General features: G+C 35.5%; 2 protein-coding genes across 9 annotated transcripts in view; one reads left to right on the top strand and one right to left on the bottom strand.

Annotated features, from left to right (window-relative positions):
• Nucleotides 1–10,380, top strand: part of CCDC138 (coiled-coil domain containing 138) — a 34,169-nt gene extending 23,789 nt beyond the window's left edge. For 4 of the 8 annotated variants that reach the window (XM_053935418.1, XM_053935419.1, XM_053935415.1 and 1 more), the window contains 3 exons: nucleotides 4,745–4,883; nucleotides 5,973–6,136; nucleotides 10,171–10,380. In XM_053935418.1, the coding sequence (XP_053791393.1) occupies nucleotides 4,745–4,883; nucleotides 5,973–6,136; nucleotides 10,171–10,184 (317 nt within the window). In that variant the 3' untranslated portion in view covers nucleotides 10,185–10,380. Of the gene's footprint in view, nucleotides 1–4,744; nucleotides 4,884–5,972; nucleotides 6,775–7,338; nucleotides 7,413–10,170 lie in introns of those variants that run through there. The other 4 variants (XM_053935416.1, XM_053935417.1, XR_008429367.1 and 1 more) reach the window with 4 other exon arrangements.
• Nucleotides 10,381–13,229: 2,849 nt separating this feature from the next.
• The window catches only part of EDAR (ectodysplasin A receptor), a 73,470-nt gene continuing 71,377 nt past the window's right edge, over nucleotides 13,230–15,322 (bottom strand). Inside the window, exon 12 of the mRNA XM_053935421.1 lies at nucleotides 13,230–15,258. Coding sequence (XP_053791396.1) covers nucleotides 14,939–15,258 — 320 coding nt within the window. The 3' untranslated portion in view covers nucleotides 13,230–14,938. The remainder of the gene's footprint in view (nucleotides 15,259–15,322) is intronic.

The following is a 15,322-nucleotide window of genomic DNA, read 5'->3' as shown; positions in this document are numbered from 1 at the left end:
TTTATTTCTCAGCTTTAGCTCCTGAAAATAACTTTAGATTTTTACTGAAGGGCACATAGGGCAAATTTTTCCATTTCTTGGTCCAAATCCAATAAATATATTGCATTGACTGTTCTCTCTTCACAAAGTGCTGCTTCCTGACTTGTTTTTTGCCAGTTTGGGGCTTTTTTACTTGTTTTTTTACCCACTAAACAGTGCACTCTTCCACACATTGAGCAGCATTCAGAAGAATGCTGTGAGAAACAGTGTCAAAGGTTTTACTCAAGTCCAGTTAGACAATATCCAGTCTTTTCCTCATCCACCAAGCAGGTTACTTGGCTGTAGATGGAGATGAGGTTGGTCAAGCAGGACCTGCCTTTCATAAATCCATGTTTGTGCTGGTTGGGCCTGATCCCTGCACATGCCATGTGGGGACACAGAATGACCTGCTCCATGACCTTCCCTGGCACCAAAGTTGGGCTGACAGGCCTCTAGTTCCCTGAATGGTCCTTGTGGCCCTTCCTGTAGATCACTGTCACATTTACCAGCCTCCAGGTACCCGGGCCTTTCCCCATTAACCAGAACTGCTGGTAAATGATGGAGTGTGGCTTGGTGAGCATTTCCCACTGGCTTCCTCAATACCCTTTGGTAGATCCCATCTGGTCCCATAGGCTTGTCTGTGTGTCTAAGTGGTGTATCAGGTCACTGACCATTTTCCCTTGGACTGTGGGAGCTTTCTTTTGCTCCCTATCTGCTTCCAGCTCAGGAGGCTGAGTACTTGGAAAACAACTGGTCTCGTTATTAAAGACTGAGGCAGTGAAGGCATTAGGTAGTCTTTTCTTCATCCTTTGTCCTATGTGTCCACCTCACAGCCAGTAAAGGGTAGTGATACTCTTGGTGGGGACAGTGCTGCATCATTCACTTACATTGCTGAAGCACGTTCTCCTTTCTCCCAGCAGATCCTATCTCAATTAGAAAATGAGGCAAATCTGTAATTGTTAATTTGTTAAAACATGAACTTAGAGTTGTCATTTTATTTCCTGATGTGACATAGCTTTAGGTATGAAACAGAATTTTCTGGGTAACTATAGCTGGTGAGATTTTATGCTGTGTGACTGATTACTTTGAGGGTAAATTTCATATGAATCCTGTCAACAATGATAAATTGCTTATTGTTTGTTGCAGTCTACCAGTCAAGCTAAGTTAATGCAACTACAGCACGCTCCAATGTTTTAAGGATACCACTGGAGGCTTTTGCAGATTATTTTAAATTGTGACAAAGTCCTGCCAGGATAAATTCTGATTATATTTTTCTAAAATGGTTAAATAGAAGTCAAAATCTATTCAGCCAAAAAGCCACCAAAATATTTAAAAATGTGAAGCTTATTATTTTTAGTTAATCAGCTAGAAATGCATTTAAATTATGTCTTTGTTTTTTTCATTTTCTGATTACTTAGAATATAATCTTCAAAAGCTTATCTGAATTGAATATATAAACAGTGTATAGAAAGTCCATTTAAAAATGTGTTTTTTCCTTTGGGTTTCACGTGATTAACTCTGCAAACATTTAGACATTATTACCACATTAGCTTTTCTGTTTTATAGGAAAAATCTTCTTTCTTAAAAGTAACATTGTCTTTTATGTTAATTTGTAAACTTCAAAGTCAGAATATTCTTACAGCATATATGTGTGTGTGTGTGTGTGTATTGGTTTTTTAGTGTAATATGTTTAAGGAACCAGTTAGAGCAGGACAGCAAAGAAATATTCAGGTCAGCTAAATATGGTATTTGTTTACCCTGCAGAAAAGGAATTAAAAGCATTTTATGGTTATTTAAGGGTATTTATAGGAATAAATTGTAGGATTGCCCTGTTCATCCAACAGTCTTAGTTACCTTCAGATCTCTCATGAAGCAAAGGTCAGATGAGTCAGCAGTCATGCTAAATGAGTTTTTTAAAGCCATTTGTTGTCTTAACAGGCAATAGAAAGAAGAAAAGCCTTTCTTCTCAGTTTGCTTCTTGAATGTGAGTGTTCTCACACATTTATTTATTCTTTTCTTCCCTTTCTAAGAATCTTTGGTAAGTAAGAGATACTGTTTCAAGTTTTTGTTGTTAAAGCACATTTCATCAGTGGTGCAGTGCAGGTTGATAGGACCGACCATTTCTGTTTCTTGGGAACAGGCACTCATTTGTGGGAACTCTAGCAAATTCTAGAATAATTTCTATAAATTTGTATCTCGATAGAATTACTATAAAGTTACAGACTACATAATTTGTAGTACTAAATTTTCATTGCTTTAGAGAAGGTTGTGTCTTCCTGCTATCGTACAGGAATTTTACTTCAAACACTCTTCAGTGATAGAAATATTTGGTCAGGAAGTACTCTTTAGATGGTGATTGTGTTCATTGGGCTTTGCTTATTTGCTGTTTCTGTTCATAGTTTTGTCACCACTTCTCGTGGATTTTAACAAGCTAGGCTCTCTAGGGCATTACAGCATCATACCAGAAGTGAAATTTTAGTTAATTATTTTTACAGGTTTAAGACTCTGCTGTATGTACTTAATAATCCCAGAATTCTGCGACAGAGAGCAGTGGCTCAATAAAGAGCACCGAGTCTTGAGTGTATGTCAGTCACGTATCACTAAATGTAGCACATGTGGTGAGCTCATCTAAGGATTTTCTGTTTGCTGTAATTGACAGATAGCCCTGAGGTTTTTTTATATGACAATTTCTGAAAAATAATACCTTCTGCAGAGAAAGTACAGAAATACTGAAAAAAATATTAAAAGTGGTATGCTTTGAAGACCATAAGCTAAAATAAAATGAGAAAAAGTATATTTACTTATCTTTTTTTCACTGATTACTGCTTTCTTTTCTACTTTACTTTCATTCTAGTTTTATATTTATTACTGTTACAATTTAGAGACATCAAATTGTAACTGGAAGTAGTACAAAAATAGAACAATGTGCATAAAACCACAGGTGTATTGAACATGGTAGAAAGAATGCAAGAAACACGGAAATAGATGTACACAGAAAAGCAGATTAATTTCTAGTGATTTATTGCCTTGATAATGCATATCTCTTTGAATAATTGTTGTTTTGCATTGCTTTGGGTAAAGAACAGAGGATACTTCAGCTATGCAAACCACAAAACATCTGCCTGCCTATTCCAAACTTTATAGAATGTCAGTTGTTGTTGCTTTTTATTGCTGCAAGGTTGGCCTCTTGCTACCAAACTCTGTTATTATCCTGCATCTGTATGATTTCCATCCACACATTCCATTATGTATGTTGTGGATACCATCTGTTGAATGTAGCATTTTAAATCAAAGGTGCAAAATCACCTCAGCTGAAAAGAGGAAAGATTACATATAGAAGTAGTTTCTCCAATCTGTGATTAAGACATTTGCTGTTTCTCAGTCTCTTCATTTGAGGGTTTAAACCAGCAAAGGCCCACAAGTCTCATGAGTTCCCTTGTATTAGGGAGGTGGCACTTGGTCATTTGTTTGAATAGGAATAACTGGGTCCTTACTGAATATTCAGCATTAATGCCCATCTCAGAAAATTAGTTATCTAGGCTCTCTGGCTGACTTTAAGTGCCAAGTTGATTTCTTTTTTAAGCCCTATTTCAAACAGTTTTCCCTAGCATTTCTTTGGATTTTTCATCAGTAAGCCTTCTGAAATAAATTAAAACCTTGAATTCACTCCAAGGCTACTTGTTGCATTTAATAAATTGTATGTCCTTGAACGAGGAAAGGGAAATTTTTGACCAAAACGTACATCCAACCTTTTTGGTACTGATAAAAACCTCTTGATATCCTATGTATAAATTACAGTATTCAGGATACTAATTTTTCTTAATGTCTTGTTTGTTGGTTTATGCTGTAATTTGCATATTGCAGTTTCTTATTAAATGGAACACATTAAATATTTTAACATTATTCAGTTAAAATATTTTCCTCACATCTGTATTCTCGTAATGTGAATGCCCTGTGGTATATGGAGGTCTGTTAATTTTAAGGAAAAACAAATTGTTACTTTTTTTCTTTATGTTTTTGCCATAAGTTAATCTGTAATATGAGAACCAAGAATGAGATAACCAGGGAACAGATTTAAGTTTATTTTGAAGTTATTAGATTTTGGGAACAGGGTAGAGGGAAATGCTTTTCACTGTGACATAGAAACTAATCCACTATTTTAAGGGAGTGTTTTTTGTATTTAATTGTTGTACAGATCTTACTTTACCTTTAATTACTGTGTTTACTCTCTTGAAACTGTGTACAGGGACAGTATGCTGAAAGACTCTCAGGTCTCACACAATCTCTTATATGTACTATCCCTGCCCATGTGATCTGCAACAGCTTAAAATATTTCTTTCTGAGATTTTTTGCTCAGCTTAATGTTCCCCTCCCATGGTCTAAAGGAAAGAATAATGATAAATAAGCATTGCATAAACATTTTCAATGTAAGAATTTTTATTTGAGTTTAAAATTATTCTGTTTCCTGTTTTCCTTTGTTCTCAAGAGAATAGACACTTTTAATTCAAGGATCAGTAGTGTCAGAACTCTTAGGAACCTGCATTTTTTTTTAATTCTATTTTTACTTGAGTTTTGCCTCACATGTTCAACAGAAATTGAAATATTTGGTTGTTGTAATTGTTGTACAACATGAAGCATTTAAGGCCTTCTAAAGGTATCAATAGCAGTTATACTTTTCTCTGCACTGAACTCTGTGATACAGTTTTTAAATTACTTTCTTTTCCAGGTTCCTTACAGCCTTTCCTGGAAGCTTGTAGTAATGAATCCTTCTTCCGGACTTGCTCTGTATTGCTTCAAAGTTCTAAGCTAGATATTGCAGTTTTGGAAAAGCTCTGTGTTATACTGCAAAAGCTCTCCAGAATAAAGTAATCCTTTATTACCATTATTCTGTTACCTATTTTTAGGTCAATGAACTTGGTGGCCTTTATCTGTTTTCTTTTCCAAAAACTCATCTCTGTTTTTCTCTCTATTCCCTCCACCATATACAATGCTGGACTTTTAATTGTAGCAGTTAAATTTAAACTCTTTCCATTATAGAGGTTTTAGACAAGCCTATCAATTAGTGCATAAATCTAGTTCAATTTGCAGAGTACAAACTAGGAAAAAGCCTCACAATGTAGACTTAAAGAGGAATTATTCCTTATGTCTGCAGGTGACAAAAATGCTTAGAATTCTTAGAAGAGAATCCTAGACTTCCAGTTTTACTCAGATACTTAGTAGTAAGCTCCTTTGAACATTTAGTCTTCTCTTTGACTTGCATTCAAGCTTCATCAGTTTTCATTTCCTTCAAAAAATTTAAGATTTGGGGCCAGTTAAGCCCTTCTGGGAATGTTCAACTTTTTAAACTGTGTTCCCATTGCTTACTGATTATTGCCTTATTGTAACAAAGGTCAGCATATCAATAGTAATGTGCTGCTGAGCTTCAGTGGCACATTGCTCAGTAGAGTCGTTTCATTTATGTAAGGGGATATGTAAACTGAGTAATTTTTACATTGGACTTAAAGGTGTTGACAAAACTGAGGTTTTCATTTTTCGTAAGGAATAAAATTGAACTCTTGGAAAAAGAGTTTTCCTATAAAATAATCTATTATAAATTATAACTGGCATTTACTAGTCAAAGTAAAATTGGCTCATAAATCCTAATTTTTTTATTTGTCTCCGAAATCTTATTTCACATGAGTGAAAAGCCCTGTTACAGTCTTTCCTTGAGCTTTCATTATACTATGTGTACATATCACTTACTCAGGAAAACTGATAATTTTTGTTAATTTTTGCCAAATTTTTCTCACCATGTATTGATAAACTTATGCTTAGAAACATACATAGAAGAATTACATTAAATACTCAATGCACATTTTACTTCATTAAAAATATTTTTTCTGTAGCATCTTCAGTGTTTATATAAAACCTCTCCATTTTAAATTGACAATTATTTTATTCAAAATCTTTTGCAGAAGCAATAAGAAGCTGTTTGAATTGTTTGGTCTTCATCGAATGTTCCAAGAACTGCGTAGAACTATAGATCCAGGTCACACCTTCCTCTGTATAAACCTCAATTCAATTCTGCTGAATTTGGAATTCTTGAGGAGTAACTCTCTTGACTCCAGTCTAAGTGCAAGTCCGTAGCACAAGCTTTCAATCTAATTATTGTTCTGTATAATTTATACCAGCTGCCTATGTTACTTGAAATTTGGAGTTGTTTTTTTTTTTTTTTTAAATACTGATTTGTAGAAATACATTAAGCAGCACCTCAATAATGTGTAATTTGCTGTGTATTGTGTGGATTCTCACTTATATTTCACTCATTCATAAAAAGGAAAATGAAAAACTTTGTAATATGCTAGATGGCTTTCTTCAATATTTTCTAAAGTGAAATAATGCTGCTGTTGTGAGTGACTCATGCAATGTAAGCAATTGAATCCTTAGAGTAAGCAGATCAGAAATACCAGTCTTTCCTTACAGGTATGAATCTTAGTTACTTTTGACTCTTCAGAGAGTTTTATAAATTCTTTAATTTACTTTATGGTTGATAAGTAGCAGACAGGTATCTTAGCAGATTATCTTTTGATAAACCTGCAGTTTTAATGATTAAAACCAGATTTTAATTTAACATAACTAGATGTATTGAATAAGAAATTTTGTTGGTTTGATTTCAGAATTTTCTTAGAGTTTGTTTGATCTTTTCCTGTATTTAAGTAACATTTAGTATTTTATCCTGCTTTGTATAGTGCAACTTTGGATGGTAATATCTTTGCAAATGTAAATAAAAGTATTTCTTTAAATGTCTGGCAATAGTAATCTGTAACATAAACTTATTTTATTTTATTGCTTCTGCTGTATTTTGTTTTAATTTGCAATACAGTCTTCACAGTACCCACATTTCTTTTCCGAGTATGAATATATTTTTTGTCTGCCACAGTTCAGTGTTTAGAAGTTCTTAGAAATAGGATACTTTTAAAAATTGAAATTAGTCTTTCATTGGTAATTTGTACTGTAAGTACTGAAAATCTATATTTATAAAATTGGAAATGCAGTTAAAGGTTAAAGATCTGTTGTATTTCAGTCTTTGACTAACACTGACATCAGTATTAAACTTTAGAGAATTTTTATTTCTCATTTTTTGCATTTTTGTTTGGTTAGTTTTGGTTTGATGATTTTTGGTTTGTTAGTTGGGGCTTTTGCTTTTTTGTTTGTTTGTTTGTTTTGTTTTGTTTTGTTTTTTTGTTTTTGGGGTGGAGGTGTTTTTGTTGTTGTTGTTTTTCACCAGAAGTCTTTGAACTGGTCTTTGAATTTGAGTTCTAACTGCAAATATTTTTCTAGCAATTTGACTTAACATTTCTAACGGGCTTTTCTATGAAATGAGTCTACACCAGATTTGGCACCAAGTATGTCTAGAAGAGAGAGCAAGCACTGTGCACTCTCTTGGCAGGAGACCAACTCTAGGTAATTTTTAAAAAACACTAATCACAGCTAAAAGAATTTTCTGACAGTTACATTTTGAAATAAGTATTTCTTCATCAGTAGTTTTGGGTTTCTGTCAAATTTACCAGCAGTGCAAAAGCTTGCATATACCTTTGGCTGGAGACAAAATCCTGTTATTTAGGAAGAATATTCCCAGTCCTCATGTGCTTCTCCATCTACTACCATTTAAAAATACTACAAAAATCAACAACCGAAAAAACCTGTAGAAAGTTGCTAGCTTTCTTATCTCCACAAGAATGTTGATTATGCTCTTAGTTTTCAGCCTTTTTTGCTGTAGTTTAATCTAATCTTCCTTGGGATCCCAATTTAACACAAGGTGGTCATCTAATGATGGCAAAGGTAATACATTTAAAAGAGACACATAGAGTATGATGTAGCTTTTAATACTGGTCCCTTGTGGTTTATATACAGTATTGTTTACACTCTAGAAAGCTGAATCACAGCTAATTTCAAGTTTTTATATCTCAATGTTACGTTTCTGTTAAAATGCAAAATAAAAGGGTTTTTCAATCTGTTAAATATTAATGCATTATATTGATGACCTAAGGATTAGACTAATCATTTTTATATTATGCAAATTTTTCAAGGCCAGGTTAGATGGGGCATTGAGGCACTTGGTCTAGTGAGAGGCATCCCTGCCTTGAACATCTGCCTTTTAAGCCAGCCCACGCCAGTTGTCCACACCAGCTCTTGTCATGGCCTTGCTCAAATATCCCTATCCTGTTATCATTCCCCTGAGTGACCTTGGCAGTCTCTGTGGGGAAGGAGAATAGAGGAAGCCAGTTGCATTCCCTGCTGTCATTTGGGATTTGTTTTGGCTTTTGGAAATGACAGATTTCTGTCAAGTTGGCCACACTTTGGGCATCTCTTTGTGTTAACTTTCCCTCGCAGATGGAATCCAGAATTTTCTGGGGATTTTTCTGCTTTTGTGGCATTTAGATACTATGAGTATCTAAATTTCTTCTACTTTACCTTTCTTCCAGAAAACTGTCTACAAGAAGAGACATTTGAAAAAGTTAACTGTACCTCTAGCTATTTCCTGCAGCTCCCTATTCCCTAAGGAATCATGGTGTATGTGAGCTTAGTTTTCTGGTTTCCTGCAGAATATGTTATTTTGAATATGCTATTTTAAATATGCAAAACACTTCTGTCAAGAGGTGAATTAATATCCATCTAGAGAATATAATTTTTCAGCCATTTTTTGTGAGACAATTTGAGGGGAAGTGAGAGACGTGGTGACCACCTGCCTTTAAAAGAAAGGCAGGGACTCACACTTCCTGCAAGCTGATCAGACAACACAGAGGTTCACAAGGCTACAATCTGCCTTGCCTTGCTTGTGTGTAGGTCTCCAGAAGTAATCAACTACCATCACTGGCATGAAACAGAAAATTTCTTGTAGTCACAACCTACCTTAAGGAAAGATAAAGAATTAACACACAATTTTGTCTTGCTGGGTTTTTTTGAACAGCTGTGAGAGTCCTCTTGTTGAGAAAGTCAACAAGAATATTGCATCTCTTCATGTTGAGACAGTTTTCATACCAGAAAAGACTACCAAATATGATGAAAAATAATTTCCCTTCTTTTTTTTTTTTTACAGGCCTGTTTACTGTAGGATTTTAATTACCCTTGCTGGTTAAAGAAGGTGTCCTATTGATAAATTTTTCAGACCTCATCTACAAAGCCTAGATTTAGCAAATCTGTAAGAAAGATTGTTCCCTGGGCACAGGACAGTTTTATTTGCAAAAGCTAAATAAAGTAGGCTAACATTACCCAACATGCACAGCTGTGCTCTGTTCATATTTGTGACTTTCACCAGCTGATAAAAAGTCTGAAAGTGGGATTTCACAGTTTTTTTCCTGTTCTCCTGAGCATGACTGGCTTGCATCTCTTTCTAATGTTATATAGCTGAATTTGATATATATAAAAGATTTCTTATAGCAGATAAATTTACCTGGAAGGTGAAGGTATGCCGAAGGCAACATGTTTTGAAGAACTTCTATTCATGGTCAGCATTAATGTCTAAAATACATGATTTAACTTACCAGACCAGATTTAAAAGGAGCTGTAAGTAGAGCTCATAATTCAGAGCTGTTACACTGAATCCTTTAATTATATACTGAATTTTTCACCTAAAACTTATATGCCTTTGGAGATTGATGAGCTGATAAAAAGCATTTATCTTCAGGATAATGTATTTAAATATAGTACAGAAAGTTGGAAATTTTGATCTATAAAGCAATTTGGTAATCTTCCAATTTCCAAATGGTTAAAGGGACTTCAGTGGCAGAGCAGTGACCCCTTGTGTTCCTCTGAATGATGTAATGCTCACACATTTTTAAAACTCACAGAAATTATTGTAAAAGTAATAGTGCTGTGCAGCATTGAGATCCTGCCTTTTACACACCCCTGAAGGACACTGTGATTGGCAAAGGCACCTTTATGTGTTATACTGACTCCTGTATTGTGTTGTGTCAAAACTACTGCTATCCATCTTGTCTTTTGGCCTGATGAAATCCTTGAATGCCATCTTCTGACCATGGTTAGGAATATCCTTGTTTATTAGACTTTTGTTTTTTACATAAGTTTGAAAGCACGTGTATCTATGACTCCCTTATTACTACTAGAAGAGATAACTTTGGACAAAATAATTTTCTGTTTACTTGCTTGTAGGTACTTTTTTTTGAGTCATCCTGAGTTGAAATGTAACAAGACATAACAAGACATTTGATCTCTAAAGTCACACTGAGAGAATTAACTGAAGAAAAGAGATCTTAGAAGCCACATATATTTTTTCCCAGAAACCAGTTCTCTTTGTGCCCATTTCTCAAGCATATTTAGACTGGAGCCAAGGAATGTTTCCCTGAATATAACATGACTCTCTGATCACTGCAGCTTAATGGTAAGTAATTGCTCTGATAGATGTACCCAAGCTAGGGCTACAAATTCAGTGGCTGGGATACTGCTAACAATAGTCGAAAGGTCAGCACAAAAAACATTCCTACTAATAAGTTTACCTTAAGATCATCTTCAGGTCCATAAAATGGCATCCTTAGTACAGTTAATTATGTACATCCTTAGTACAGTAAAAATAATCTATCCAGCCTCAGGGGAAAAAAAAGTATCATACGGTAGAGTTTCAAACAGGAGAATAATATCCCACCCACACATCAGCTTTTTGGAAAAGTAGCAGGCTTTTGAAGAAGGTTGGAGATAACTAGTGTTGCCAGACTGTTTTTTTGCTTCAGAAGAAGCAATATTCTAGTGTGTGGATTCAAGAGTTATTTATATAAGAAATGCAATTAAACATAATTTCTCAGTTCATGATCCTTTGAAGCCACAAAGTAGCAGTTGGATGTCTGCTTGATTTGTCCTCCTCCCTCCTGAAGTGTGAGGAGGATTTTTTTCGCAGCAGTCTTGCACACCAAGGCTGAATTTCATAAGCAGATGCTGAACTCTGTTTCCTTCCTGATTCAGTTGTCTTTCTACTCATCAGTCTTCAGCACTGCCTCCTCCTGACTTTTTGTTTACTTCTATGTGGTAGATTAAGTTGAAAATAATTCCTGAATTGTCTTGCTATAGTAACTTGATTCCTTATACAAGCCTGTTATTATAGCAGCCTCAATTATTAAAAAAAAAAAAAAAAAAAAAAACTGTTTTAATAAAGCAGATGGACAAATGAGATGCCTGTGTGTGCCCTGTATAACATCTAATCACTGATGCCTTCTGCAGCAGTGCATACAAAGGCTTCTTACCATTCTTCCCTACGTATTCAAACAGTCTAGTTGCACAGAACAGTGGCAAAAAGGAATCAGCATTTTTCTGTGCTCGAAGAGTAGTTGATAGTGATAAATTAATGCCTGAGGTAACAGGTGCTATGCATTATAAATCATATCACAATAAATAATCAAAAGTGCTTATTTGGATGTGGGGATAGAATATATATGCAATATTATGCATCTAGAACTAGATATAGCCTGAGACAGCCCATTCTTGCCCTGTTAATATTAATATATTGAGTGAAATGTGCACTAGGAAGCCTCTCCCATATATAATGAGGGCATTGGGCTCAATTTTCTTTTTATTATCAAGACAAGTATAGAGCTTGCTTGCAGAAGAGTGACTTCTGCATATAGGAATAATTGTTGTACTTCTGGGTAATGATTTTCACCTGCAACAGTAAGAATTTTTCTCTTAATTACACGTTCCCTAATACAAAGCAGGACTGCTGAACTGTCTGAAGCTTAGAGTTTGACAGGGAGAAATGGAACTGGCATGCCTTTTCAGCTCATAATCCAACCCATACTGCTGGGCATTTATGCACATTATTCTTTGTTCATGAATAATGTGAATATTATTAATTATCCTAAATTATACCATAGAAAGGCTGTTGTTGCTTTATACTGCAAAGGTGGCACCTACCCTTTTCAGCCCAGCTTACTCTCTTCTTTTTATTTATGTCATCAGTCTGGGACCATCAGATATGGAACACTATGCAGAGGACAGTCCCTGACTGCAGCCTGAAATCAGAGAAAGGCTGCAAGGCCCAGCAAGCTTCTCTAAGGAAAAAACTGGGACAACATTGGTCAGGCTAGGAAGCTGGGATTAGGTGAGGAAAGTCTTATAAGGAAGTAAGTAGTTTGGTCTGGGGGAAATCCAACTTGGTGCTCTGTTTTTTTTACAGAAGCTTGCCGTTCTTCTAGTGGTCCCACCTGTGCAGCCCATGACTGCATGAACACAATTATCCTGTCATGAAGTGAAAGCATCCAGTTAAGATTTCTGACAATGTTGGGAAGTACTGCTAATTTAGAAATGCAGAATGAAGACATGCTAATGAGAGTACTGTTACTGTGACATTACTCACTAGTCTCACAGTCTGCAGAGTTCTCAGTATACAGAAAAAAACTTACAGATTCTCTGAGGAATTGCAAGGGGCTTGGCATTTTTACATTACCTTCAAGGTGAATACAAATTCTCTTGACAAAATGGTTTCTGCTTCAAGTTTCCTAAGTGATGCAGAGAAGAATATCCTACAAGAATGCAAAGATTGCTCCATATATGTTACCAAGATACTCCCATACCACAGGAATGTGCCTGCCAGCCCTTGGCTAACCTATTTAATTACAGATTTATAAGGCAATGTGCTATTTAATCAAAGAAATGGCTAATACAACTGTGTTTGACCTCTTTCTTTTATTAGTATATTTTATGTTCATATTTTACAATATAATAAGTTATATATACAGCATTAAACAAAGTTATTAGAAAGTAAGCTTTGGCAAGACCTACAGGATTATTTTTTCAATCCTGTATGTCCCTTGTATATCAATAAAATACTGTATACCAAATAAAATAATGTTAAATAGTCTGTGTTTGCATTGGCACCATCAGTTTCAAAACTCTAACTTTTCATGGCCCAATAAACATAAAAATAAGAAGATTCCTGTATCTTCTTTGTCTTCTTTTTAACAAATATGTGATGTGTTGTTTTAAATGGCATATAAAACATAGGAGGCAGTCCACTGAATAACACTGTAGTTACACTGGCACAAGAAAAATTGAATCTTGATGCTTCTTTCTTTCTTTCTTTTCTTTCCCTTCTTTTCTTTTTTTTTTTTTTTTTAATTCTAGTAGCAATAGTAAAACCTGCAAATCCATGGTCTTGAAAATCATGTTGAAGATTGCTGAGCTGTAAGCAGATCTAGAAATCTTACTGAAGCCTGTTGAAATCTGTATGAATTTGTCATTGGTTTCAAGACAGCAAGAATTTCACACCTAAATTCCACATCAATCAGGTAGTTAAATTTCAAATAAATGCAGCTTGCTGCATCATTGAAAGAAGAGTTAAAATCTTATGAAATTTGGCATATGCAGATTAATTAAGAGCATCCTATGATGTGAAAGAAAGGGTGGAAAAAATAGTGAGAGGGATAGGTTTTATGTTGCAGTATTTACTTCCCCTAATATACAAATCAAGTGCTGAAACGATACTAAATATAGATGTTAAAGGGTGATGATAAATGTTTTGCACAATTATGATACTATCATAGATAAGATCTAGTTACTAAGTGATGGAATACTGGTTGTTAAATTCTGAGTAATAGTAAATATTTTTAGAGCATTTTGTTCAGTTGTGCATTTTGGAATTTAAGAAGTACTGCTTTGTAATTGATACGTCTCTTACTTTAGTGGTTGCATTTGGTGAAATCTGTCATCACTATTTTGGCTGTAAATTAGGCAAATAGGTTTGGTAACAGACATTGACCTGTGGTCTGAATGAATTTTAGATAAATTTTAACTGTGAAAATCAGATATTAGTTAAAAGAAAACCAAATTAGGTGAATTTTTGTACTTCACAAACTCACAATAATGCATTACCTTCCAGATGAGTTTGATGTCACTGGTGGATTCTGTGCTCATGGTCTAGGCTTACAAGAGTATAGCATTAAAACCACTTTTTCCTCTGCATTTCAAGGGTCTCTAAAGAAATCTACTCTTTTTGCTCTTTGTGTCACATGTGCACCACTGTTGTCTGGAATTCCTCTGGCTGAAATATAATTTGATATATAGATGACACTATCAGAAAAGTATATTTTTAATGGTAGTGGACAATCTGGTTTTGGTTTTGCTTTTTTCTTAACAGTAAAGAAAAGAAGATTTTGCTCTCCAGTTGCAAGGAGTAACTGCCCACTTTTACTGCCCAGTTGCTAACTAGCTTGTCCTCAGCAAGTCAGCAGTTGGAATGTATAATTTCTGAAATGTCAGAATGGACCAAGAGTGCATTTATGTACATTATGTAGATTGTTTTGAAGCACTTCAATCTGTAAGTTATGGTGACTCTTTTTCCATATACCATAGTTAGTCAATCTGAGGACTGTGCATATACACCTATGCACATAATGCAATACTTCTAGATTCAACAAACCCATAATAAGTGTAGAAAATGAAACTGGTTGGAGCAGATAGAAATGTATGTGCCTAATGTGTATTAATTGATACTGTATCTGTGGTACTGCTTCTGACTGTAACTGTTAAACCATTGAACCATTGAATGAAGGCCTAAGAGACACGAATATTTTCAGACAGCTATTCAATGCCTTTCCTGAAGGCTGGGCAGGAAGGGTATCAGAAGGGTTATTTGCCCTTCTACTCATACACAGACTGCAAAATGGATGTTTGTGTCTCTGCTTATTATCTGTAACTTTTTAACATGATCATTTTATTTAATGACATGTTTCATGCCAAGCTTCTTGGGAAATTTCTGCTCTCGTTTTGGTAGATGTGTTACTTCACTTTTAGAAGTCAAAAAGAAGAGCTTCCCATTGGCTATTGTGAGCAATTACGTAGAAGCAGCATCAATGATCTTTAGTCCAAAGTCTTTGATGCAGTGCTTACTGGAATCACACTTCTGATGTGGAGGTGCAGGCCCCAGGCAGGCATGTCAGGATGTCCCTGCTGGTTCAGGAGCTGGCATGGCTTGTGCCCACTCCAGAATGTCTGCACACAAGGATTCAACAGCATCCAGTCGCTCGATTTGCACGAGTTTGGTGAGCAGTTCTGGGATGCTGTAGCCTGCCGTGCTGATGCGGTCAAACAGCTGCATGCCATCTGTCATGCCGCCAATCTCATCCCTCTTCAGCCCAAAGCTCTCGGCGAGGTGACGCCACGTTTTCACTATGGCTTTCTCTGTGTTGTAGGTCGAGCTGAGCATTCGGCTGGTCTTCTCCAGACAGTCAAAAGGCAGCTCTGTAGGGCTCAAACCTGCAAAGGGATGGGGGGGATTGTCAGGTGGCTCTGGGTACAAGTCTTGACATTTATTAAAGTA

Source organism: Vidua chalybeata, chromosome 2 (genome assembly GCF_026979565.1).
Source record: "Vidua chalybeata isolate OUT-0048 chromosome 2, bVidCha1 merged haplotype, whole genome shotgun sequence".
NCBI lineage: Eukaryota > Metazoa > Chordata > Aves > Passeriformes > Viduidae > Vidua > Vidua chalybeata.
The sequence above is the reverse complement of the archived record's forward strand: the minus strand, read 5'-3'. Positions and strand labels throughout refer to the sequence as shown.